Source organism: Epinephelus moara, chromosome 23 (genome assembly GCF_006386435.1).
Source record: "Epinephelus moara isolate mb chromosome 23, YSFRI_EMoa_1.0, whole genome shotgun sequence".
NCBI lineage: Eukaryota > Metazoa > Chordata > Actinopteri > Perciformes > Serranidae > Epinephelus > Epinephelus moara.
Window position 1 is genome coordinate 18,181,591 of NC_065528.1, and position 27,309 is coordinate 18,208,899.

Below are 27,309 nucleotides of genomic sequence, written 5' to 3' on the forward strand. Positions count from 1 at the left end.
TTTATAGAGAGAGAGAGAGAGAGAGAGAGAGAGAGAGAGATTTGGTTGATGCAAAAAAGTGAGGCAATTTCCAGAAAATACAAAGTACAATAAAAGTAAGATAAAGATAAAATACAATCACTGCAGCAGATAAGCAAAGTTGGCAACTAATTGCACTGAGGTACAGCAAATCACACAATTGGAGTAATACAAAATAAAAGACTACAATAACCAGTGGCAACACAAGATGAAAATAATGAAACGAGACATATATATGTATTAAACAGTGTGCTGAATTTCTTTTTAACATATTTATTTAAAAAATATTTAAATCACTTAATCCATCTGAAATACATTTTAGGTGAAGTTAACCATCTCATAATTCATGATGTATAGATGTAGCCCTAGTTAAACCCTAAACCCATACAGATTTACACAAATGCCTGCATTTAATCCTACTTGCATACAACTTAAAAAGTACTTATATTGTGATGCCATGTAAATGAACAGACGATATTAGGTCAGATTTTTTTTCTAAAATAAGAAATCAAATAAAAAACAAAAGGACGCAAAGGTGCGAATACAAGGTGCCGTGAGATTTACAAAAAAAAAAGAAGAGTCAGTGAAGGGTTAGGGCTTCTGGACAAGAGTCTGGACAAGCCTGTCCAGGACAGCCGGAAAGCCAGTCTGGGACTCCCTCTCGGTGTATGTGTGTGTATGCTCTATATGTCCCAACCTTTTCATGCATGCAGCACCCTAATCAAACACAAAAATGTTTATGAACCAGCTGGATTTTGCTGGGTGTGCAAGCCTGAATAAATGTTTTAATGTTTTAAATATTTTTATTTTAATACTTTTAATATTTTAAATGTTTTAAATATTCTAATTTTAATATTTTTACATTTTACATGTTCTAGATATTTTGATTTGAATATTTTTCATGTTTTAAATGTTTTAAATATTCTAATTTTAATATTTTTTACATTTTAAATGTTTTAAATATTTTTATTTTAATATTTTTTACATTTTAAATGTTTTAGATATTCTAATTTTAATATTTTTTACATTTTAAATGTTTTAGATATTATAATTTTAATATTTTTTACATTTTAAATGTTTTAGATATTTTAATTTTAATATTTTTTACATTTTAAATGTTGTAAATATTTAATTTTTAATATTTTTACATTTTAAATGTTTTGAATATTTCAATTTTTCATATTTTTATTTTTTAAATTAAATTATTTTTAATGTTATTTAATTTTCATTTTTATGCACATTTTATTTCTATTTTATTTTATTACTTTATTTACATGCTTTTATTTCAAACTCTTATTCTTGCTGCTTATAATTCTCTATTCTTTACTGTAACGAATCATAATTTTTCCTCGGGGATCAATAAAGAATTTCTGATTTCTGATTGTGATTCACCTCTGTGCACCACTCCCTCCCCCCTCTCATAAATATCGAACAGTCCCTTTTGGCAAGAAATTCACAAACTGGCTCAGTCCCCCTTTAATTTAAACATCTTGTCTCCTACATACAAACATCCGCCTCTCCTCCTCACCCTGCTCCGACCTCTGGTAAATGGCGCCATCTAGTGTTGTAGACTCTGTAAGATCTGGTTGATCCGGTCTTCGTCAGCCAACCAGGAAAGAGGGCTTGCCGTGATCTGGACTGAGGCGGATGAGACCAGAAACCTTTGTTCTGTCTCTCCTCCGTAAACGAGATTTAAAAACAAGAGCCTGTCAATGCTTCCTGCAGAATCACGCGTGTGTGCGGTGAGGCGATCGCTGCTGGATGTTTTATTCATCACAAATTAGCAGAATTTATTGAACAGGGGCTTTCTAATATTTTTCCGGATCGCTACAACCCGAGGGGCACATCTGCTCGGTTTTTTCCTGTCAGCTGCTAAATGGAAATAAAACGGGGAGCTGAAAGTGGAGGCAGTCGAGGTGTGTAAAGAAATATCATGCTTTATAATGATCACTGGTGTGTGTGTGTGTGTGTGTGTGTGTGTGTGTGTGTGTGTGTGTGTGTGTGTGTGTGTTGTCAGCAGTGAGTTTACAGTGACCTTAACTGATTATAATATTCCTGCAGTGTGTCTATATGCACTTACTCGATCCACAATGAGCTTGTTGCTGTAGCATCGCGAGTGCTGCTTCATTCCCATCTCTCCACTCATTGATCTGCAGGAATACTTTGCTTTTAGTATTGATCGGGACATTATTATTATTCCTGTATCGATAGGCTGCATTCAACAAGATGTGAGTTTGTTGTGAGTTTGATGGGTGCTGTTGGCAGTGCACCTGAGAGCATGATTTCTGCAGGCACTTTGCCACTATAAATCTACTTCACTTATGCATAGTGTGCTGCTGGCCAGCATGAGAAGTGTCAGGTGGATGTTGTTGACTCTGATTGCTTGTTCAAGTGCTGATGAATTATGTGTACTGTAGTAAGTAGACAGCCACTGTTGTATAGGGCTCTTTGGAGTGGGCTTGGGTCATTTGTCCTTGTCTAAACCAGGGGTTCTCAACAAAGGGGTCTGAGGACACCCAGGGGTCGTCAAGGAAGTTAAGTGGTTCCCAAAAAAATTATTTATTGTTATTTGTTGTTTATTTTCACTTTTTAATTCACTATAGACATAAGCCAAATGTGAGCAAGAGTCATAAGAGTGACTATTCTGACCATGGGTTTCACTTCCTCTACGTGTAGCTCCTTGTCTGTTGTTGACAGTTAAAAATCTTTGGTCTTAATCGTATCTAACAACCCAAAATCTTCTCCAATGGGAGTCCATGACCTAATGTTTTATGAATTAAGGCGTCCTTAACACGATTAAGACTGGTCTAAACAACAAAATAATGACAATAATTTGAGCTATGAACTGTACCAAAACAATAAGACACATTTAATTGAAAGCAGGTTCAGTTTGGCTGGTTTATTTGGGACAAATCTGGGGTGTCATTCATCCCAGGTTTCAGGCGAGTCAGGCAACTAGATTTAGCTTGACTTACTTTCTTCTGGCATGCTAAGTTTGGGCCGATGCTGGGCCAGGTCATTTTTGATTGTGGCCCAGTGATGGCCAGCAGCAATCGTGCATGTTTATTAGGCCCAATTTTGGGGCGTCATTCTTCCCCAGTCTCAGCCGAGTCATGCAACCCAATGCAGCCCGACTTATTCCTACCGGCGCCCAGCGTTTGGGCCAATGCCGGGCCAGGTTATATTCTTCTTTTCACGGCGAAGTTATTGGTATGTCAGCAGCTGGAATCAGGCCCATTTTTTTGGCCTAATTCTGGGGCATGAGTCATCCCAGGTCACAGTCAAGTCAGGCAACTGGATTCGGCTTTATTTTCTTCTGGTGTGCTGAGTTTGGGCTGAAGCTGGGCCAGGTTATTTTAGATAACGTCCTGGTGATGGCAGTGTCGACATCCAGAATTGGGCCAGTGTATTTTTCCCAATTCTGGGGCGTCATTCATCCCAAGTAGTAGCCGTATTGGGCAACCAGATGTGGCCCGACTGATTATTTTACGGCATGCTGAGTTTGGGCTGATGCCGGGCCAGGTTATTTTAGATAATGGCACGGTGATGGCAGTGTCGACATCCAGAATTGGGTCAGTATATTTAGCCCAATTCTATTATATCTATCTATATTTTTTTTCCGGCATGCTAAGTTTGGGCCAATGTTGGGCCAAGTGATGGCTGTGTATTTGCCAGTTTATTTCACCCAATTTTGGGGCGTCATTCAGCGCAATTCTCAGCCGTGTCGGGCAACCTGATGCGGCCCAACTTATTTTTTCCAGAGTGCTGAGTTTGGGCCGATGCTGGGCCAGGTGATTTTTGATAATGGCCCAGTGGTGGCAGTGTCGACAGCTGGAATCGGGCCAGTTTATTTGGCCTGATCCTAGGCATCATTCATCCTGAGTCTCAGCTGAGTCCAGCAACCAGTGGTTGCCCAGCTTGCCGAGTATGGGCCGATGTTGGGCCAGGTAATTTTTGCCACCTGAGAAAGGAATTACCATCCAAGTGCAAATCCCTCCTAAACATTCAAACAGTGCTAATGGCCTCAGCAGATAATGGCGAGCAGCCAAGAGCAAGACAATGAGGACATTTACTGATATCATCTCATATCGACCACAGGACCCTGAATCGAATTGAATCGAAATCATATTGTGACAGACTTTATGATATCAGCAAATATCGTATTGTTGTCCAAAGAACTGATCTTGTATTGTATTGTGATGAAACTTGTGATTTACACCCCTAGAAACTTTTTCCCCAATCTAAAAAAATCATTACTGCATGCAAGAGAAGCTACATTTAGTAATGACATTTCATTTAAGGACCATCAAAATGAACATTTTATTGTCGTGTTTTAGTTTTTCACATTGAAATATTTCCCTTTCTCACAAACGCAGTTTGAATAAAATCCCAGATTACAGTATGTGTAATTTTATTTTTCGATATTATCAAATTTGTGTTCCCTTATTAGCCTTTCCAGGGGATTTGATGTTATCACACAGTCTTTCTCAGCAGATGGTGTTTAATATCATGTAAACAGTTTGAGAAAGTGTTAATACATAAAGTAACCAGATGACTTGGCCACACTGTGATATCGATAATATTTTGATTAATATTGCAGCCCTGCAGATGATCTTGTTTTGTTTGTTTTTTTGCTTCTGTCTAAAAGGAGCACTTCATCACACTGATGCAAAAGTTATATTAAAATTGTAATTATTATATTGCCAGTTTCCTTAAAATAATGTGTAAATGGTATGGCCAGATCATTACACCATATGTCATATTGTCCAGCCCTGCCTAAAGAAGTCTGATAAGGAATATGATCTATAAAACTGTGGTGAAACCAATGGACACTTGTGCAGGTGTTTCATGTTACCTGGTTATTGGGTTACCTGTCTTGGGTTGTTTACTCCTGCTCTTGTTTTCTATCTGGTAATTTGAAACGCTTTGAAATTCTCAGTAATGCGCTCCATCAAACAGTTTTAATTGTCATTGTTACATTTAATTAAACGTTGATACACCTTTCACATTTTCTCCTCTTCTTCCACTTCAGGTAATGATCTTCCCGTCCACTATCTACGCCTCCTGGCCCCGCCCTTACAGCTCTTATCAGCCGCAGTGTGGCAAGTAGTGCAGCAGGGACTTGTGGACCACTATGGGATACTGGAGGAGTTTGTTACCATGGTGACGGAACTGGTCCCAGAGCTGATGAGCTACAGTCAGAGGGCTCAGCTCATCTTGGGACTCAGGGCCAGGGTCAGTAATAATCACTGCTTAATCACACCGAGGTGATGCCTGGGATAATTTTAGATGTTTGTGTCTTGTTAACAAAAACAAGTTAAAGAGGCAAATATGTCAACAGTCTTTAAGGTCCAGTGTGCAGGATTTAAGGGGATATATTGGCAGAAATGGAATATAATAAGTTTTCTTCAGTGTAAAATCACCTGAAAATAAGAATCATTGTGATTATGTTAGCTTAGAATGAGCCATTTATATCTACATAGTGAGCAGGTCCTTGTCTATGTAGATCACAATGTTGCACTGCCATGTTTCTACAGTAGCCCAGAACAGACAAATCAAACTGGATTTGATTTTTCTCAAGTGAATGCATTACTCTTCTGTAGCGAAGAGAGCAAAGATAAAACAAAGTTGTTCAGTAGCTGTAGTGCAGTGTTAACAGGTGGTGTATGAACCAGGACTGTTTTCTTTGTGTGTGTGTGTGTGTGTGTGTGTGTGTGTGTGTGTGTGTGTGTGTGTGTGTGTGTGTGTACATTCAGCTGGTTCTGGAGATGTGTCGAGGGGAGCACCCAGTGGACATGCAGACCATCCAGCCACATCTGGACAGAATTAAAGCTCCAGTCAGCACTGCCAAGGATCACCATGTAAGTTAACTGTCGCTGGCAAACACACAGATGTTTTTTATTCCCTGGTGTGCCAGTTTACTGGGTCAGCTGTGACTGATTGAGTCTTATGAGTGTTGCTTTAATCAGACCCTCTAAAACCTGAGCTTAATGTCAAGGATACACTGTTGTTCTTCTGTTACACTTTCTTTATTAGATTTTCATGCAACAAACAGTACATAAATAAAGCTGCAGCTAATCCCTAGTGTCCAACATCATCCCACGTACACTCAAAATGAAGCAAGGTATGCAAGGTTTCCATCCTGCTCCTAGCAGAAGGAATCATCTCTAGATTCACTCCACTGACCCAGTATGTGTTCCAAGTCTGTATGTTGAAGACAACTGATAACAAGACACCATATTTTTTTAATAGTTCTTTTTTACCCTCAATAGAATTGGCCATTTTCTCTAAAGATATAAATGCAGACATTTTTTTTTAACGATTAACCAATACGTGATCTGTTTATATTTTTCCATGATAATGCTGTCATCCATTTTGCCTGTAATAGACAAAGATCTACGAAGATTTGCTCTGTCTTCCATATCGTTTTGGATAACAACCTAAATTTCAAAGCTTGGGCCCCACAGTTATTTGTACTGATAAATAAATATGATATTCTACCTCTTCCTGGAACTTTTTTTCTAAATCTTATTACATTGCCAAACACAATGGAAACATGTTCCTTTGGATTGTCCACATTTGAAACACAAATCTGGGGTATTACTATTAAATTGATTTGGCATTTCTGGAGTAACATATGTGGGCATCAACCAGTTATATCGTAAAAGCTTAAAGGGATAGTGCACCCAAAAATGAAAATTCATTCATCTCTGCAAGTCTTGTGAGGACTCTAAAACTTCACCAGAGCCTCACTCGGCATATGGGTGAGTAGATTATGGCTGAATTTTCATTTTTCAGTGCGCTATCCCTTTAAGACAGGTACTTGCTGTTTGTGTCTGAGCCTCCTTGCCACAGTTGTGTTCTTGAATTTGTGATGTAAAAGTCAAATTGTGTTGTTTGTTTCCTGTGTTTTGGGCATGTTGTGTTAATGTTTTGTGTTTGTGTGTGTATAACAGGTAACCATAAACCAGGTGGAGGAATCTGAGGTGAACTTTGTGGAGTTGGTGCATTCATTACTGGAGGATCCCTCCGAAAGAAAATATTTTTTCGAGGTGAGACGACACTCACTCCTTATTGTTGTTTCATTTTCCTTTCAGCTGAGCAGCAAATTTTCTTGTTTGATACTGAAATGAAAATATACAGTTCAATTCAATTTTATTGTCATTCTCTATACACAGCAGCATACAGTGAATAAAACGGTACTCACGAATCCAGGTGCAGTAAAGAACATAGAGCAAATAAGACATTTAACATGGGCACAACAACATTAATTTAAGTGCAATTAAGTGCATTGCATTGTGGGTCCTCAATACAAACTTTCCTGTAAACATTAGACTAACTAAACATTCTGAATACTACCAAAAAAACAACTTTTACACAGACAGGAAAACCAGTCAGGTTGACTTTACAACATCCTAGACTGTATGATATACTGATGTAGAAACTCTTGGTCACTCCTCATTTTGATGTATAATAGAATAAACTCAATGGGCTTCAGTTGATCTTAATTGAACATATCTTTATTACAACACAAATCTGATCAGAGAAGCTTTTGGCAGACTTAAAGTAACAGAACAATGACACAGCCTTAAATAGTGTATCACATATGTCATATAGAAGCATGTGTCATCACGCTACCTCAGAGGAGTCAAGACAATGTTTTGTAACCCTTGATCCAGTTTGTTTAACACTGGAGACTAAACATCTACAAGGTCTTCATCTTACAGTATCTTAACCTTCAGACACCCTGGAGCCTCCTCACATGCCTGCATGCAGACAGTGAAGGACTCCGAGGCCTCCAAAAATATCTAAACCATTACAAGAACAGTACAGAACATTTCACTATTCATTCAAATGGTTTCCTCCACTCTGATTATCTCTCCAGGTAATGCCATTTCCCAACAACAACCCAGCCTAAATGTGTCTTGTCATTTGCAGGAAATCTTCCCTGTATATTTTGGGCCAAAGTACGATGCTGCGCTGGAGATGCTGGTGTGGGAGTTCATATCAAGACTGGAGGAGCTGCTGCCAGTTCCAGACTTCACACAGGTGCCGTGTTTCTTTTGAACTCCAGCACGGCATGCATCAGCCAGCTACACAATTATAATTTACAGTGTAATAATTTGTGTTACACTTTTCTGAAAGGAATACTTCACTTCACCCAAATGATCATTTGTGTATCAATAACTCACTAAAACCTCACTATTTAAAACTGAACTGAAAGTGAGACTTCTCTACGCTCTCTTCAAAGCCAGACTCCATTGACAAAAACAGTAATTGTACGTCGTTGAAGGCAGGGGCACAGGGTGTGTTTTGAGGGATATCTTGAAAGTGGAGAGTGAGGGGGGAGTCTCTGATGTATTTAGGGAGTGAGTTCCAGAGGGTGGGAGCAGCAATGGAGAAAGCCCTGTCCCCCCAGGTACGGGGGTTAGACTGCAGGAGGGAGTGTGCAGGTGGAGGAGCTCAGATGGGTCGGGGGGAGCCAGGTTGTGTTGGGCTTTGTTGGTGATAATGAGGAGCCGGGGGGAATTGGGAGCCAGTGGAGGTTATGAAGGATGTGGATGATGTGGTCACAGGTGCGAGAGAGTGTGAGACGACGAGCAGTTGAATTCTGGATATCTTGTAGTTTCTTAAGAGTTTTGGATGATGAAAATGAATAAGAGTCTCTGTGGCTAAAAAGGAGAGGGATAGAAAGAGACAGGCGATGTTTCTGAGATGGAAGAGGTTGTTTTGGTGATGTGTTTGATGTGTACGGTAAAACAGTAGAAACCTCAGGAAGAGCAACTGAGGAGGGATCCCTCTTCCAGGACAGACAGACAGGCTGAAGCGACATGAAATATGCTGTGTATATTCACACTCATGAGAGACAGAAACCTACTGATCTGGTAACCCTTTGCCCTTCCCTCTGGTGCTACTAACAAGGTCTTTCACAGCCAAACTGCTGCTGACATTCACGCTTTAGTAACAGGTCATACGTTGGCTCCGGTTATATCCCTATTGTGTTACCTGCCCCCTGCAGCGTTGATGTGCAGCTACCTGGGGAAGTAACCGTGCCCTGTGGGAGGTCTGCACTACTTGTTTTGCCTCCGCCTTTTATTCCACCATCAGAATAAACAAAATGCAACACAGAGGAGTGATTCACCGGGAAATAGCTCTGGCTTTATTGCAAACTGAGCTGCTTTTCTCAGGCTGAATGTGGCACATGGTCTCACTGCAGGGGCTCATCTGTCTGCACCGCTGACCTGGAGACAGATATAGAAGGGGGTTAACTGGGTACAGGTGCAACACAGCGTCCCAGTGGACTGCTTCCTGCTCGGCCTTTTTGTGTACAGAGCAGAAAAGGGAGCCAGATTAGTAGCAGTTACATACTATGAAATAAAAATAAGCTCATTAGGCCATCACGATGTTTCTTATCTGGATCAGCAAGACTGCACGAGGTTCTAATGTGCTGCTCCTCATATTTATGGAAGTAATACAAGTTAACAGTGACAAAAAGCTGTCAAGGAAAACGTCAAATTAATTTATTTTGTCATTTAAGCCCACTATGAGTCATTTAGCTGTAAAAAAAAAAAAAACATGAAAGAATGCAGGATTACTAAAGTGAGTAACTTGATCTCTCCTCTCAGCTGGCAGCTTTGCTCGGAGACGCTCCATCATTCCTCGACGACTGTTTACAATCCTTTTTCCCGCCAGACGACATGAAGGCTGTGCTTGAACACCACAGGAACCTCGGCCATTTTGAAGAGAAAGGTGCTGTAGCTTCACGGTTGTGTACTGTAATTGTAAACTGTAACATTAGCAACAACAGTAGCTCGACAAAATAAACGGTCAGAACTGCAAAATTAATAAGGAGATACCCAGTCCTCATTGGATAAATGCTCAGTATTTAGCCTCTTACTGTTGTTTGGTATCTTTCTGAGGTAACGAGCCCCTAAGCAAAGATTATTTACTGTAGGTAGTTTTATCACACATCAGAGAAAACTATTATAAAACCGTAAAACTTCAATTGAAAGTCGAGCCACAGTTAATCACTGAGTCCCATTTATTAGCCAGGTGTGGACACACATTTTGCAAAATAAACGCAGGTCTCCATTAAAACCTTTCCCATTGCATTAAAAAACCTGCTGACATCTGCTAACATCTGGCTTTTTATTGCAATGGGATAGGTTTTAGTCGGCATTCACCCCCAGGTGCACGCACTAAGTTTAACAACTATTTAATAAACAGTTTAAAGAAAAAGTCTTCACACGTCGGCTGTCTTTCTTGAGTTTTAATAAGCATTCATGAATGGAGTGGAGTCAGTGAGTGAGTGCCTAGATGTTCCATGCTATCTTTATAGTTCCCAAAACACATGCATGTCAATAGTCAAAATATATGGCACTCAGGTGGTTTCTGCAGTAAGCATCCCTAAGACACAACATCTCTTGAGGCTCACAAGGACACTTGATGTGGGAGCCTCCCTGGCTCGTAACCTTTAACCTGCTTCCATCAGGCCTCTGCTGTGTCTCACACTGCTGTCACAGAAGGGGTTAAATCAGCAGCACATATCATTAGGTGAGAAGTTCAGTTTCATCAAAACAAGTAACCTTATACAACACATGCATGCTATAGGTTAAATATGGTCAAATACCAGAATTTTCCATCACACCGTGTTGTTGGGTATTCTTGTTTTTGTGACCTTGCTGCCTACAAAATAAAAGTGTCCCCACCTTTTTCTGTTCAGCTTTCACTCCTTTCTCGTGACTCCTTTTCACTTGCTGCCATAAACTTTACATGGCTTTCATACTACCGCTAAGATAGGCTTCTGAAACAAGGCTCTTCCTCTGTCTGTCTCTGATGCGCCGTCTCTTAGAGCTAGATCAAATGAATGACTCGCAGTTGACATGTTATTCGATAATCTAACATTTTGATTTTTCCCATCTTTGCTTTGCATGAGTTTTGTGGAAAGGAATTAAAGGCTCATCCCATATAGTCGCCTGTGCCAAATATAGAGCGGTTGAGTTTAGTGATCCAAGCAAATAAAAGCCCTGTTAACTTAAGTTTTATGGTCATAAAACATAACATTCTAAAGGTTTCAAAGAGCAGATGAAGATGCACTGAGAACAGCTCGTTATTGTTGTCTTTACATTTTGCACAAATTGACAGTTTATTTTTGTCAGTTTGTGTCTGAACCCAAGCTGGGGTCTAATTAACCGTATTTTTCCCAACTGTAGATCCTGGATTATTACCCATGGATGACTGCATCCTCTCCTCCCTGTCTCTGCCTCCCGGGACCAAACCTGTCACAAACACCACCTCATCCTCACCTGCTCTCGAAGACTCAAACCCTCCGGAGCACGAAGGACATCTCGACACTCCCTTCAACACGAGCTGCCTGGAGAGGGCGATCAGGAGGAGCTCTGAGACTCTGAGACAAACGCTGAGGGAGACGAGAGACTCTGGCAGCTGGCAGCTGCAGGGGAGAGGCGTAAACATTTCTCAGGAGAGAAAAGCGCAAAACTCAGTCAGTGCACGACCATGTGATGAAACCATAGACCTCACCACGCCTAATGAGACTGCGGACAGGGATTCAGTAGCCAGTGACAACAGCCAAAGCTTGAGAGGAGCGCCGGTTCTCAGGAAGAGGAAGCTGAGCGGAGGCGTGGACATTCCCTCGAAACAACCTGTGGAGGCAACGGCTTTCTTGTAAGATCACCAGAAATGTTTTGGTCATTTGTCAAACGAACTTGAGTTAGAACCAAGCAGGGCAGGTGTGAAAGCCCCTTTAGACTTACTTTTATTTTGAGACACAAATATCTTAAGTGGCACCAGTAAGACTTTCTGAGTTGTCTTAGTTCGTTTTACTTTTGGGGGCCAAAAATGTCTCCTTAGTAAAGTTAGCCAATCCCAGATCTAGATTGAAATATTGCAACAACCATTTGATGGATATCATCCATGAAATTCGCTTTAGATATCAAAGTTTTCACTTACTCTGTGAAATATTCCAACATATCCTTGATGGATTTGCACAAAATTTTGTTTATCTGATACTTAACAGAATTTAAATTATTATTAGTTAACGTGTGCATCCTCAATTTCTGGTGTACAAAATACCAGTAGATGCCTGTGCTCATGGGAGTCAGCGCACCAGCACATATGCAGCTTTTACTGGTCAGGTTCTGACTGTAATTACAACACTAATGCAACAAATATGAAAAATGTATTCATTTTGGGCTGCACATTTGCTGTCTGTGCTTTTTATATGTGGTTGCCAGTGATGGCAGCCATAGTTCAAGCTCAGAATGGTTGCCATTGGCAATCTTGCAACTGTAACTGTTGAGCCCTGCGTCTATTGTTCCCAGACAATGAAGTCTAATGACTTTAGTGATCCCCGACTTTTCATGAAGCACCATCATCAGGTTAAATGTTGAATTTGTCCAATACCTGCAAAACCACTGACTTTCCCATCAACCTCAGCTGCAGTTGTTTAAGGCTGATTAACTATAAACTAATTGGACTGGATAAGAAAAAAAAGTGTGTTAACCAATCTGTCAATTTAATATTTTGTGTGTTTTGTCCACCTCTGCAGGGATTCGTCAGTGGATGATGAGAATTCAGGAGAATCTCCACTTATCTCCATATGGGGAGAATATACAGGTTTGTACAGTTTATGTGTGGATCAGTGGATATTTCAGTACATCAGTTCAGTTCACTCATTTCATTAAGTTTTTTTATTTCTGTGTCACGCTAAATATTTAGCCTATCCCACATACAAGACAGTTATGCCATGTACATCTTCCAGTCTTGCATCTATAAAGCATGTGGGAAAAAATGGTCTTACTAAACAAAGCAGTATTACTGTTCACAATAAAAAAAGACAGCCAAAAACTGACAACACATTGGACAGATCCACGATTAACATACCGTCTAGTTTCAATAGTCAAAGGTAAAATGCAAGATCTCAACTAGGCAGATAGAGATCCTGCTTTTTATACATGTGACATACAACATAATTGTCTGTACCTTTCAGTTTAAGCTTTGGTTTTTGACGAACTCCTCCCGTATCATCTCAGACTCTCAGGAAGGTTCTTTCCCAGTTGTGACGGACACAAAAGTCCCCTGGTCGGACGAGGAGACGCTCAATCTGCTCGACATCTGGGGGAAGGACTCGGTGCAGCGGGCGTTGAAGGGCTGCTTGAAAAACCGCCACATATTCACGCAGATTGCTCAGAGGATGACGGAGAGAGGCTACATGAGAACGGTGGAGCAGTGCCAGACCAGGATCAAGCGGCTGAAGAAAAGCTTCCGCCAGAACAACAAGTGGGTGTTAAACCGAATTGTTGTCCATCTCTGCTTGTTCGTCTGTCCAATGATTGAAATTTGTCAGATAACTGTATGTCCTACTTTGGATGCCGTAGCTGTAATTTGTGAAATGATAGAGAAAAATGCCCATTTCCTTCCTCTTTTATCTGACCCCAGAGGGAACTCCAAGCTGGAATATAAATTCTATGAGCAGCTGAAGCGGATACTCGGCTCCTCGGCTCCCTCGGCTGTTCCCGAGGTCACCTATGATGTCGAAGAGGTCATCGATGAAGACGAGTCCCAAGACGGAGATGACGACTTGCAGTTTCTTGGTCATACGAGCCGACTGGAAATTGGTACAATGTCATTTTTGAAATTTATTGTAGGGCTGCAACAGAAAATAATGAAGAATACCTGTTATAATTTCCTACAGCCCAATTTTATATCTTTATGATGGCTTGTTTGATTCATCCAACAGTCCAAATCTAAAATATAATCACCTTGCTGTCATATATGGCAAAGAAAAGCATCAAATCCTCACAGTGAGGAAGCTGAAACTGTCCCTTTAATTATAATATACAGTTATATTAAAAAGGCAAATTCTAGTAAAATTATCACACTTGACAAACGACGTGATTTTATATTTTTATTCAAGGAACCAGAAGCGTTCCGTGGACAGACGTCGAGACATTGACCCTCATCAACACGTGGGGCGAAGACAAGATGCAGCAGGAGCTGAGAGGAATGCACCGAACAGGACACATCTTCTCCATCATCTCCAACAAGATGGCCGCCCAGGGCTTCTCCCGCACACCAGAGCAGTGCCAAACAAGGCTGAAAAGGCTGAAATCAAACTTCAGGCAGTGCTACCAAAACAAGTATGTTTGCTCACAGCAAGACAGAGTGAAAGGAAAGGTTTGTGATATTTGTTTAGTTACAGTATCTGCCTGTTCTTTTCTTATCTGTCAATGTAGCTTGAAGGGACACGAGCAAGTTGAGTGCAAGTTTTACAATGAGCTGGGAAGAATTTTAGTGAAGGACTTCCAATCAGTGCCGCAGCTGGAGGAAATGCCAGGAGAGCCGGAAGACACCGAATTTCCCTTCTACTCCCATCAGGATATCGGTAAACTCTAATGTTGTGTGCTGAAAGCGGGGGATGGGGGAAGAGAGCTCTGATAACAAGCGGAGGTGTTTTTGATCACACTACACTACGTCGCCCTGACTCCTAATCATTATACACTCAGCAATATCCTGTAAAACAAGATATAGGAAATATATAGAAACCTTTAAATGTTTTTTGGTGCCTTAGATGCAGCTGAATTAGAATTGAATTCAAAGTAAAAAGCTTCAGATTGTACAGTATACCTGTACATTTAGATTTTACACTGCGTACAACAAGTTCTTTCTGTCAAATGCAGTTAAAATACTCTCCCTATATGGAGGACAAAAGCTGTCAAAATCGATAAATAATACATAATTGATTCAATGAATAAATTCATATGCCAATAAATGTACCCAAAAAAATATTGACATGAATTAATTGATAAATAGTGACATAAATGGTTATTTATGCTTTAATTAGCTTTTTTATTTATTTACCATTGTATTAATTCCCCTATTTATATACTTTCCTATTTATTTATTTATTTTTATTTGTTTTATTACATTTTATTAATTACATTTTTTGCATTGATTTTTTTTAAAATGTATTTTTAATTTATTTCTTAAGTTTTAGATATATTTATTAATTAATTAATTCACTCTTATTAATTTTAATTTTGGCATTAATGTTTTAATTTCTGCCCCCTTTTGGCACATTTAATGGCATATTAATTGATTTATTGTGTCATTTATTTACTTATGTATTTTTTATTTTGGCAGCTTCTGTCCTCCATATATATCTCTCTTTCTCTCACTAAAGTTTACAACCAGCCTGCTCCATATTTCATAACTGCAGTACTGCCTACAGTATATCTTTTCAGATCAGTCCTGTTCTTGTTGTCTTTTTATTTAATTAAGTAATTATTTAGTTAATTTAAGTTGTGCGTCATGACGGCAAAAAGAAAAGTAGGAACAGTAGCAGTCTTCAACAAGTGTAGTTTTGTAAAACATTAAAAAAGAAACATGTTTAAGATGATAAACATGTATGATCTGCATCAAGAGGTCATAGACCACAATATTTAAACACCATATGTATCGTCATTCAAATTACTTTTAATGATTCAATGGAACTTTAATGGCACCTTTATCGTTCCAAACATTTAGCTCAACATCATAATCAGAACAATAACACAACTGCAGGAGCAGTGTGGCTAATATTAATAGTAGTGAAGTGACCACTGAATAGATGATGGCGGAATAAGATTAATAAAGTTAATAAATAAAGTTTTGAATTTTCTGTTTGTGTCTCTTCAGATTCTACAGTGGGTGTTCAGGAAGAGAGCAGGAAAGTCCCCTGGTCTGACAAAGAGACCATCATCCTTCTGGAGATCTGGGGAGACCCACAGGTAGAGGGACAACATTATAATACACATATGTAGTTATGCCTTTAAAGCTGGAGTGTGGAACGTTTGTCTCCCCCCTCTGGCAGTAAGAGTCATTACACAAACACAGTCAACAAGTGCCTGCAGAAGAGCTTGCTGCATCTCCACCTTTCTTTTTTTCTCTTTAATCGTCCTCTGAACTCCAAGTGTCTTTATTTAAACTTTGCATTTTGCATCTTTTCCACCATGGCTTCTGTCAGAGGTCTAATCATAACCTTGAGCTTATAATCGTGTAGCATGTTTTTGTTCCTTCTGTTCAAAAGCAAAGTGAAAAGTATTCAGTCTTAAGCTAGAGGTTTCATGTGCATGATATCTTCATTCAGGTCCAGCAGAGCATGAGACGCTACCCGCACAACGGTCACATTTTTACTGAGATATCCGAGAAGCTCAGCGCCAATGGCTACTCCCGCACCGCAGGGCAGTGCCACACCAGGATCAAACGGCTGAAAGCCAGCTATCGGCAGTGTCGGGAAAACATGAGGTGAGTCCTACATGTGAATATTAATTTTGTATTCTGTACCGTAGGTGGGACGTGTCTGTGTTAATACAACTGTCTTTCCTGTCTGCAGCTCATCTGGGACTGACAGAGTCGACTTTAAGTTCTATGATCTGTTGGAACAAATCCTGGACAAGCAGCCGTCGACGTCCTCCACTGTGGTGACGGACTCCATCGAAATATCAGAGGACTCTAATGGTGAATCTGTGACTGAAGCAGGTAAAAATCTGCTCATCAACTCGTGGGTAAAAAGGCAGTACTTCCTCAAATCAAAATCCTTCCTCAGGCCAGCTGTGCTAGATCTTTACCCACACTGGTTGCTTCTCTAATAAAGACAATGCAGTCCTTTAAAAGTCAATGTGAAAAAGGTTTACTGTGAATCCTTAAAGATTAGGCACAAAAAACTGAATCGGTCCTGGGAGCAGACTGACTGGTCTCAGTGTTACCTTCATCTTTATGCTGCTCACATTCCCCTCCTCTTGTGGGCCTTGTTGGCAGAGCTCTGTTGTTACGCCCTCTGATCACTGCTCCCTACTCTTGCCACCATCGTTTCTCAAACCCAGAACACTGTGACATGACCTGAGTGCACACACCAACTTTAGTACAGATGGCGAACACATTAGTGTCTCAGAATTTGCAAGGGAACTGCTTGTCGAGCTTCATGAATGTCCTAATTATGGACTCGTGCATTTTATATTGAGCATTTTAAATTATGAATGTAATTTTGAATTATAAATACTACTGTATGGGAGTGAATGAGCCTCGATATACTTAAAGCATTCCCTGTGAACTGTTTCTGAACATGTGACAGTTACGGGATCATGGTAAATGCTAAAAGTCCTACTTACTACATACTTAGTCCGTTTTTTTTTTTTCCAGATGCGTTTTTTTAATCCCTCATGCCTTCATCCCTCTTGTGTCCTGCCGCCACATTTTCTTCACTGTTCCTTGGTCAAACATCTCTAAAGGCTCTGACGGATTGAACCTGTTCTGAAAATTTTAATGACGGACAAGCGTTTTGGACTCACAGCTTATTTTTTTCCATTTATTTTTAGACATGCGACAAAGACATGGACGAAGAAAACGGACTCAGTGTGCAAAGGCCTTCACACAACTAGAAAAGAGTAACAGAGTTGCACAGAAGGTTCTCTCTAAAGGTAGCTGACAGTAGCTAGCATTAGCCACCAAAATAAGCTACTGCTCATGCCAAATCGCGTCTATAATTTTTCCAGCCCACTCTAGATGAGGCTGTGCCCACTTCCTTGTGACAAAGGCAAGCTGCTAGACGTCAGGTCCGATGATTGGCTGCCAGCCTACTGACAGAGCTGGTTGTTAAGGGGGGAAAAAAGCTGTCCTTGAACTACCCATATCACTACTTTACAAGTTACTGCAGCTGTCATACTTCCCGGAGATGGACCTTGGGTGGCTGTAGCAACTCAAATTTAGCCAGCGCAAACACCAGGGCCTAGAGTCTGATCTTGAACCACTCCCCACCGAATCAGCAAACTTTACAGCTTTGTAGTCTCCAAAGGATGGGGAGTGGATCGGAGGGACCGTAGGGTGGGCTAGCCAGCTGACAGCCAATCATCAAGCCTTGATATCTGGCAGCCTGCTTCGTCATGCGTCAGGTTTCATCTACATTGGGTTAGAAAAACAATAGCAGCACCCAGATCAAGACAGGCTAGCTCCCAAAAGAGTGTTTTAAGTCAAACAAGGCTGCGATTTATTGCTTATTAGAGTTACATTACATTTGTAAGAGGAATCATTTTGATATACGTTCTCCTAAAAGTGAAAGTCTTGCTTTAATGCATCACATAACTCATAACATCTTCCAAACTGCACTTGACAATTCGATGTTTCTATGCCTTAGAAAGACAAATCAAATTTCTCAGCTGTAACGACAGTACCTTGTGAAACTGTACATTCATACCTAAACGGGTACAGACAGTGATTTGTGCTGTGTTTCTGCTGTAAGATGGAGACATCAGCATGCCGACAGAAAAACCGACAACTAGCTCGTGGTCAGACGAGGAGACCCTGGCGCTTATCGAGATCTGGGGCGACGAAGACGTTCAGAGGGCGCTGAGAGGTTTCGTCCACAACGGACATGTTTACGCTGACATAGGGGAGAGAATGCACGACCTCGGCTACTCGAAGACCGCCGAGCAGTGTCGCTGGAAAGTCAAGTCACTGAGGACGAACTTTCGACAGTGCTACGACAGGAAGAAGTGAGATCAACCTTTCTATCAGTTTGTCTGTTTGCAAATATAATCCACAGTGACGCTAACAGTTCATATTTACGTCTTTTCACGCCTTCTAGATGTGGAAGAAGAGTCGATTACAGATTCTATAACCAGCTGGAGCAAATACTCGGACAGGAGGCGGTTTCTATTGATGAGTATGATGAAAGAGACGAACAACCAGAGCAGGATCCAGGTACACTGACTGTCTTTCATTCATGTATTCACACAGCATCCAATCAGTCTTCCTTACTGCTGCATCCTCATATGAAACAGGTGCAGATGGTGTGAACACATCGTGGACGGAGCAGGAGACGGCAGCTCTCGTGGAGATTTGGGCTGCAGACGACGTGCAGCACAGCCTGAAAACCTGCGTCCGCAATGGGCACATATTCGCCGACATGTCGGAGAAGATGGCCGCCATGGGATACATGAGGACGGCGGAGCAGTGCCACTCCCGGATCAAACGGTTGAAGAAGACTTACAGGCGCTACTGCAACAGCCGGAGGTAAACTGGATGAGTGATTGTTTGTCAGAGAGTAAAACCTTTTTAATTCAAATCAAAGCCGCCATTTTCACAGCAGCAGACTTTCACAGCTCGCTTTTGATTTTCCAGAAGTGGAGGACGGCCCGCTGTGTTCCGATACTTCCACCTCCTGGCCCCGGTGCTCGGTGATGACTCTGTGTGCACTGACGTGGACACTACTGTTGCTGACACCACCCTGCAACCCCTCATGGACAAGGATCCTGAAATATGTAGGTTCAAATATGACCTGTGTCATACCATGTAGATTTTAAAGATGAACACCCAATAATAAATCTGTTGTTCCTCCACGTAGACGAGCAGCCCTCAGCCAGCCACCTCCTGGCCGACCTGAGCAGGAAGATGCCCTGGTCGGACCAGGAGACTCGCACCCTGCTGGAGATCTGGGGTGAAGACAACGTGCAGCTCACTCTGAGAGGCTGCCTGAAGAACCGTCACGTGTTTGAGTACATCTCTGAGAAGATGAGCGACGGAGGGTTCATCAGGACCTCAGAGCAGTGCTACACACGCATTAAGCGCCTTAAACATGGCTTCCTCCACGAAAAGTCAGTGATGACAAAACTATGATTCCTTTCTCTTCTAAACACATTTATAATGTATTTTATTGGAACTGATAACTGGTAACTTTGGTGTTTTCCTACCTGGACTCTATTTTCTCATGTTTTTGTGTGTGACTGACCAAGGGAAACAAGAATTTTTGAAACTGAACCAATAATGAGTGAGAGGCTCCACCAGCAGGAGCAAAACAGGCTGCAATGTAACCACTCAGGACATGTTTGCACTGTCAGTTTACGTCCACTAAAAGTGCTTGTTTTGCCACTGACACAGAAACAGCCCTCACATCACTTTCACAAAACCACAACGTTTTTGGTGAGTTTTGTTTTGTTTCTACCGACTTTGAATGAAGTGTGTTTTACGATGTAAAATTAAGGCCAAAACACACCACCAAAACAAACGTCACACGTCAGAAAATACACCCCTGTTATTTTCAGTGTATAACCCCAGACTGGCGGCGGCTAGATGCGCATGGGTGCTCACTGCACTTATTTAACCCTCGCCACCCCCAGAATTAAATGCATTTATCCCCCACTCACTCTCTGCTTGTACATATCAGCTCCCATAGCAGCTCTTCTTCTCTGCTCCTGTGGCAGCTCGACTCCTTTCCTCACCATGGATGCATAAAGAGGACTCTGTAGCTGTTGCTGTGTCTCATGTGTGACAAAGAATGGATGAGGAGAGAATCGTTGAGGTTGAGCTAAATGACTCACAATCCCACCATTATAAAGACAATGGCCAAAAAGATATTGCCTGGTGAGTCATAGCTCTTCAGGTGCAAAATAAAGTTTAATTAGGGGCTGTCCACACGTGATTTTGAGCTAACGCAGAAGTGGAAGAGGCACAGATCTTTTAGTAAAAGTAGTAATAACTTTGTGTGGTCGTCTGTTAGCAAGCTGCCATGTGACGTGTGTGGTGTGTGCTATGGGGTGGCAGTTGATGCGTGCCAGTGCCGGTGTTTTCAGCTTCACTGTTAGTTCAACTGGAGTCTAGTGGAATTGGCGATAGCGATTTTGGGGCTGTTTATGGTTAAACAAAAATCATCTTACTCTTTACCGTTGTAGGGATCCTTTCCATATTGTAATTAGACACTTAAAAAAAATCTGAGCCTGTCAGTGACAAAAACAAACACTATTAGTGGATTTAATTGACAGTGCACCATTTCCCCAAGTGGTGACATTGCAACCTGTTTTGCAGCTGCTACAACGCTCTCTCTCAATACTGGACCAATTTCAAAAACTGTTGTTCCCATGACTGACTTAGACACAAAAACATGGGAAAATATGGTCCAGTGTGAAAAATACTGAACTTGCCCTTTAACAGCCAGCATCACGAGGCAATTTTGGTTGGTTAGATCGATGTCAAACAAAATGTTCTACATCTCATGTTTGCTCTTTATCAGACAGTAGTCGATCAATACAACAGACCACATAATGTTGGAAATGGAACAGTTTTTGTTGTAAAAATTGCTCTGCATTGTTATATTGTGGTGGAAAATATTTGGGATCTTACAGGCTAACTGTCAGTGTTTTTTCCCTTTAAATTCAGGGAGGATTATAAATTCTTCAATGAGATGGATGGAATCTTCAGGAAGGAGCTGAAAGTGGACGGCACAGTCGCAGACACGCCAGTCATGGATGAACCAGAAGAGGTGCCTCAGAAGAAAGGTGAAACGTGCTGCATCATACTAACTGTAATACATTTATAACAGCTGTCACAGCAGCAGATGTTGCAGCGGTAGCATCAAGTGACAGTCAAGATCTCATGTCTCAGTTATTTAGTTTTTATCATCACAAGTTGAATCAAAACAAAACATAAGACAAAATAAATTAGTCTCAGGACCAAAGTCAAAGCACATGAGATACAGTTTGATAAACATATTGCAGAAGAAGAAGAAAAAAAACAACATACGTGATTCATTAGAGGAGAATCTCCAGTTTTCCTTAAAGTTCTAGTTAAGGTTTCCTCAAAATAAAACCGGTTGCTCAAAATACTATTAAGTCTTCTCCTTAAGGTTTCCTTAAAATGTTCACTTAAGTATTTATGGTGTTCACTTGCCTGGTCTTATAATAAAGGAATCCCAGCTGCTACACAAAAGACATTAGCAACCACAGCAAAGTAAAAAAAAACTAAAAAGTACCTCTGACTCTCTCTTAACTGCAACATGAGTTTATGGTGATAAATTACAAAAAATAACACACCCTGAGAAGAGCGCTTGTCTTCTTTTCTTCTGCCATCTTTTCACAATCTAACTATAAGCCAACTTTGTGAGACGATAACAGGCATCACAAATGTTTGTCAAAGCAAACAAACAATCTCCATGGAAACTTTCACTGCTGTAAAATCTCTTTCAACGCAGTTGGTGAATTGACATTTTTCCTTAACTAAGGAAACCTTTTAAGGGATTCTGTGCAACTGTGTTAGTGGCTTAGCTAAGTAGAAATTAACCTTTAAGTGTCACACTTAAGGAGAAAACTGAAGTGGTTTTGTGCAACTGGTCCCAGCTTCTCAATGATCTTTTTTGACCCAGTGCTTTGTGTTGCATTCAAGTTTTGTATGTTATTGCACAGTCTTTTATGCTTTTGATCCTGTTTCCTGTAAATGAGTGAATGAAAAGTAGTACCATAAATACAAGTGAGCCAATGACATGAGAAAATCTCTCTTGTCCACTTGTCTATATGCCAGATAATACACATCTTTATACCAGTAAAGTAGATCTACAGCTGCCAGTAGTGTTTTTCTTTTATTGTAATTCTGCAATAAAGTGTACAGATTCTTATTTTTCCCGCTCTGTTAGTCGCCTCAGGTACACAGTGGGTGGGCGACAGCTCTAAGCTGGCCTGGAGCGACAGGGAGACCGAGGCCCTCTTGGACATCTGGGGCAGCGAGGAGATCCAGGAGAACTTGAAGGGCTGCACCAAGAACAAACACATCTTCATCCAGATCTCCGAGGTCATGGCTAGCCAGGGCTACATGCGGACTCCTGAGCAGTGTCAGACCAGGATCAAGAGGCTGAGGGCCAATTTCAGACAGTTTCTAGAGGGCAGAAAGTAAGTGGCTTTGGGAAGGGGGGATGTGGCTAGATAATGGTACATGCCTAATCATCTAAACATCCTTGGAAGGGTTGGTACAGAGCAGAGTTTTTCAGCTACTCAGACAGTAGGTTACATCTATCTTTTAGAGTATGTAGTCCATTTTTCCCCCATTGTTCATCGTCTTAAGGAAAAGGTCAATCTCTGCATACAGTGAATGTCATCGAAAATTGCAACCCAGTCGCCTTTTGATGGCAGGTTTGCCTGCAGACACTTCCATGTGATGGCTGTCTTGCTCTCAACCAAACTTACATTACAAAGATGTTCAACCGGGGACATGAGTCTGTCTGGGATTTTGACAGAAGACCAATTGACTTCAATTCCAACAATGTTCCTTATTTCTTTGGCAATTTCTTGACAGTATGAATGGATTTTAGAGCAGCCCCAAAACATGTGAAATTGGTCTGCCATTGATTCACCACACTGCCGTCAGCGTTCATCCCAGACCTGAGAAACCTGCTGTGTAAATTTCAATTTCAATGTCACATAATATCACATTATGTTCTTCCAGCAGAGTTCCAGACAGGATCTTGAGTTTGTAGTCCGAGTCTAAACCTCCCAAATATCATTCCGTCATCTGCAGATATCTCCAGGCCTGATTCTCTCTCCTGTTTCTGGTTGACCTGGACAGTAGAGTAACTTTTGGAGTTTTGTATCTATTATATAGTCATGATACAGGATGTTGTCGTCTGTATACATCAGTGAATATATTATGCAAGTTCCATTTATTGTTTGATTTCCTTACTAAAGTAGTCTCTGACCTTGAGGTTTCTAAAAATCTTTTTTTTTTTCTATGATTGTAAGCATTTAAAACGGGTGTCAAACATACGGCTCAAGGGCCAGAATCGGCCCGCCAAAGGATCCAGTCCGGCCCACTAGACGACTTTGCACACCTAATATTGAAGCAGTTGTGGAGGCTTGTTGTGAGATGCAGCTTTCAGGAGCAAGTTAAATGAGTACCCTCCTTCATGTGAAATGCTGCTTCAAAGGCTTTTCCACTCTGACTGGAATACATCTCTCTGAAAAATCACTTAATACTTATAGATATAGAACATTGTGCAAAACATTAGCAACCAGCAGCTTCAGACTTCTATATTTAAAACACTTTTGGTGGAACCCTTCAGCTAAGGTACGGCCAGTACTCTAGATTTGTAAATGGTTTGTAAGGTGCGGCTATCTTACCTTCCACTTTAGTTGGATGTGGTGATGCCAGCATTACTGCAAAAGAGTGGAAATGTGTGGAAAAATGCCATGACAGCGTGAAGTCGACTGGCTGAATGTGGAAAAACTGAGACATAGTGTTGTGAAAATGCACTTTTGTTCTTAGGATATCTCATGCTGTTAGTCATCTGTTATGATAAATGTTTTTAAAATGTACTTTTCACTGAAAGAAAATGAAACAGTAAGTATTTCTAGGTTTTTACACAGTGGTTTTACTGGTCTGGCCCACTTGAGATCAAATACACTTAAAGCGACACTTACCTTTCTGGAAATTTTACTCTTTTCTTTGTTTAGGTTAAAATGCTATTAATAAGCTGATGGCACACTAAAATGTAAGTGAATTCCACCAGAAATAAAAACTCATAAATTTACCATTCTCATATGGTTCTAAGAAAACTCCGACCAATCATTGCTGAGCATCCTGTCCGTCTTCACCACGTGGAGGCCTCCGACTGATGTAACCGCTCACGTAACACACAAGTTTTAAAACTTAGGGGTTGTTTTTGACTGTGCAGGACAGGTAACGTTATGTCTAGTTTTGCTTCTAATATAACATATAACGTTATATGACAACACAGCATCCGTTTGCTAACGGCTAACGTTAGCCTACTGTAGCGTAGCCTCTGAAACATTAACGTTATCTTCCCTGTGCGTTTCCACTTACTAGTAACGTTAACGCTACTATCTAACGTTAGCACTGTAACCTTATTCCAAAACTCATCAGTCATCACTGACTCCGGTTGAGTTTTAAAACTCCGGTGTTGGATTTGTAACGTTACATTCGCCCTCCTCTTCCTTGTGTCTAACGTTATCTTGCCAACGCCTACATATATCTTAGACGTAATGAGGACGTAACGGAGGAGGGGGATGGGACTTTGGAGGGAGGCGGGAATTGGGGATGTTCAAATTTTTTCTAAGTGCTGTGTGAAAATGCAAGAAAGGTAAGAGTAGCGTTAATAAGACCCATGAACTAAAACGAGTTTGACGCTCCTAATTTAAAACGTCCCAAATACTTTAAGCCAATACCATTAACTTTAGCGCGGTAAGCTGTGACACCATAATTTGCTCACTGCCTAAATCTCATATCTAGACCTAAGGTTTCAACTCGGGATCGTATGCCACTCATTTCAGTATGTTCTCATGCTTCTTAAGGTGTAACCTTTGACAGGTCTTAATCCATGACAGCTGCCTTGGTTTATTGGTTTGGTTTATACAGACAAGAATCCTAGTGTTAGGATTTACCAAATACAGACTGTGCCAGTATTTCGAATTGCATTCATTCCTAGTTTCTTCATTGGCTGAATAGTGTATCTATGCTTTCTGTATACGTTTTTATCCTCTAAGCATGATTCAAACTTCAACACATTTGATCAGCTGCTGCTGTACATGTTCATTTGTGGCAAAACGTTCTGTCTAATCATTTAACACGCTCTGAAATTCTGTTTCATGTTTCCAGAGGAGAAAAATCAGAGTGCAAGTTCTTTGACCAGCTGGTGCAGGTCTTTGGAAGCAAGTACGTAATAAACTCTGACCCCCTGGCCGACGACACAGCCGATGGTATAGGTAAGAAGTCACACTACCGCACTGTTGCCCATCATGTTTAGAGTTATGTAGTGGTTTTATTAAGTGGGTGATGGTGAGCAGTGACAGATTCCTTTGTCTGACCCAGAGACCTGAGACTGTCCGTCATCGTGGAGTCAGATCATGAGGACGCAGCAGCTGCAGACGACGGAGGAACATCGAGAAGATAAGAACAAGGACACTGAGGCAGAAACTGTCACATCAGCAGCTGTGGTGTGCAGTTGTTTACAGATGACATTTGCCTCTGTACATACTTCAAATACTTTTACATTCTTCATACACACTGGCTGTAGTGGTGTGTGTGTGTGTGTGCGTGTGTGTGTGTGTGTGTGTGCGTGTGTGTTTGCGTCCCTCCACCAGTGTCTTTGTATGATTTCCAATAGAGCCATGACACTAAATCCAGAAAGCTCAGGGCTCGAGGGACAAAAACCAATCTCTGATTTTGACCTGGAGGGAGTCGCTTGAAACGCCGTGCTCCTCCAGAAAACATGTTTTTGCTAGCGTTGAATTATTTTGTACTTTGAATCGAAGCACACGCAAAAAGAAACACACGTAAGACCTCTGTTACCGTAAGCACTGCGCACATTTGCTTTGTTTGTTTTATTCTGTCTTTGCACTTGTTTACAGTGTTTGAAATCCGAGTTGTGAAAGTTGGATTCATGAAGCTAATTCTTATTTTTTACATCATATGAACTGATATTGTCCAGAATTATATTTATTTAAGTTATTGTTTACATATGTATTCCAAACTTTTACAATTTTCATTGAATATGTTTCACTTCAAACTTTATTGAAGCGCATTTTTTCCACAAACTTGTCGAGGTTTTGTCACACGCATTAAAATAAACTTGAAATGTTTGATTGATGATTTATTGCCGTGATTTGTTGTGTCTTGATTGCATCATTTTATTTTTGGTTTGCGTAAATGGTTCAACCACACGTCTTTAAGATGTTGATAGAACACTAAAACCATGATGGAGCGTGATTTGGGCAGACGTTGAGAGATGACGTTGTGAAGACAGAAGCCTGTAACACTTGAATTTATTGTTCATGTGAACCTTAAAGCTTCCATGATTTCGTCAAAAAACACCGCTTTGTCAGTGATTTTGGCGTCTTAAATGCTATATCGTAGCCAACTGGACGTGTTTGAGGTTCTTGAAGACGTTTCACCTCTCATCCAAGAGGCTTCTTCAGTTCTGAAGCTGAAACGTCTTCAAGAAACTCAAGCAAGTCCAGTTGCCTACGACTTAGCACTTACGATTACAGTGAAGTGGATGACTGAGACTTGCTTAACAAGTTTGGCATCAGACACAGATGCCAAAAGCCACCTTTCACAGTGGTTTAATACACCGCCAGTTGTCCGGACAGTACATTTCGTGGCAGTATGACACATGGACGGATGGCATCAGTTGATAACATGGCGGGACAGTACCCGTCACAACGGTATGATACACCACTGGACAGCATCAGTTTGAAACGCTGCTGGTAACGACATAATGTAAGGAGCTGCATAGTCCTTACAGTGCAGGTGGGACGGGTGGTGGATGAGTCCAACAAATCCTCCACTTTCTCTCCCAGGAGCCCGATGTTCGCTTCCCATGTGAATGTAGAGCAATACAATCATGTTTTTTCCCCAACCTAACCACGTGCTTGTGTTGGACAAGAAAATAACCAATGATGTTTTACCGATGTTGTAACTTTATTTTGAAAAAGACTGTAGGCATCAAACGAGCAGACA

At 40.9% G+C, this 27,309-nt stretch overlaps 1 protein-coding gene across 2 annotated transcripts; it reads left to right on the top strand.

Moving 5' to 3' along the window:
- The first annotated feature begins 1,633 nt into the window (after positions 1–1,633).
- On the top strand, positions 1,634–26,439 carry zgc:113263 (uncharacterized protein LOC503753 homolog). 2 transcript variants are annotated; one of them, XM_050036677.1, is made up of 25 exons: positions 1,634–1,934; positions 5,051–5,253; positions 5,775–5,879; positions 6,975–7,070; positions 7,957–8,067; positions 9,645–9,768; positions 11,232–11,703; positions 12,587–12,654; positions 13,071–13,317; positions 13,477–13,655; positions 13,955–14,177; positions 14,274–14,422; positions 15,715–15,806; positions 16,166–16,323; positions 16,412–16,557; positions 17,394–17,495; positions 18,314–18,566; positions 18,659–18,774; positions 18,855–19,086; positions 19,195–19,334; positions 19,418–19,667; positions 21,226–21,344; positions 22,475–22,727; positions 25,447–25,553; positions 25,660–26,439. In XM_050036677.1, exons 1-25 carry the CDS (start codon positions 1,895–1,897, stop codon positions 25,665–25,667), a joined length of 3,993 nt encoding a protein of 1,330 aa, XP_049892634.1. In that variant the 5' UTR covers positions 1,634–1,894; the 3' UTR covers positions 25,668–26,439. The 2 variants fall into 2 exon arrangements, with proteins under 2 accessions (XP_049892634.1, XP_049892636.1); XM_050036679.1 differs by lacking the exon at positions 17,394–17,495.
- Positions 26,440–27,309: the final 870 nt, after the last annotated feature.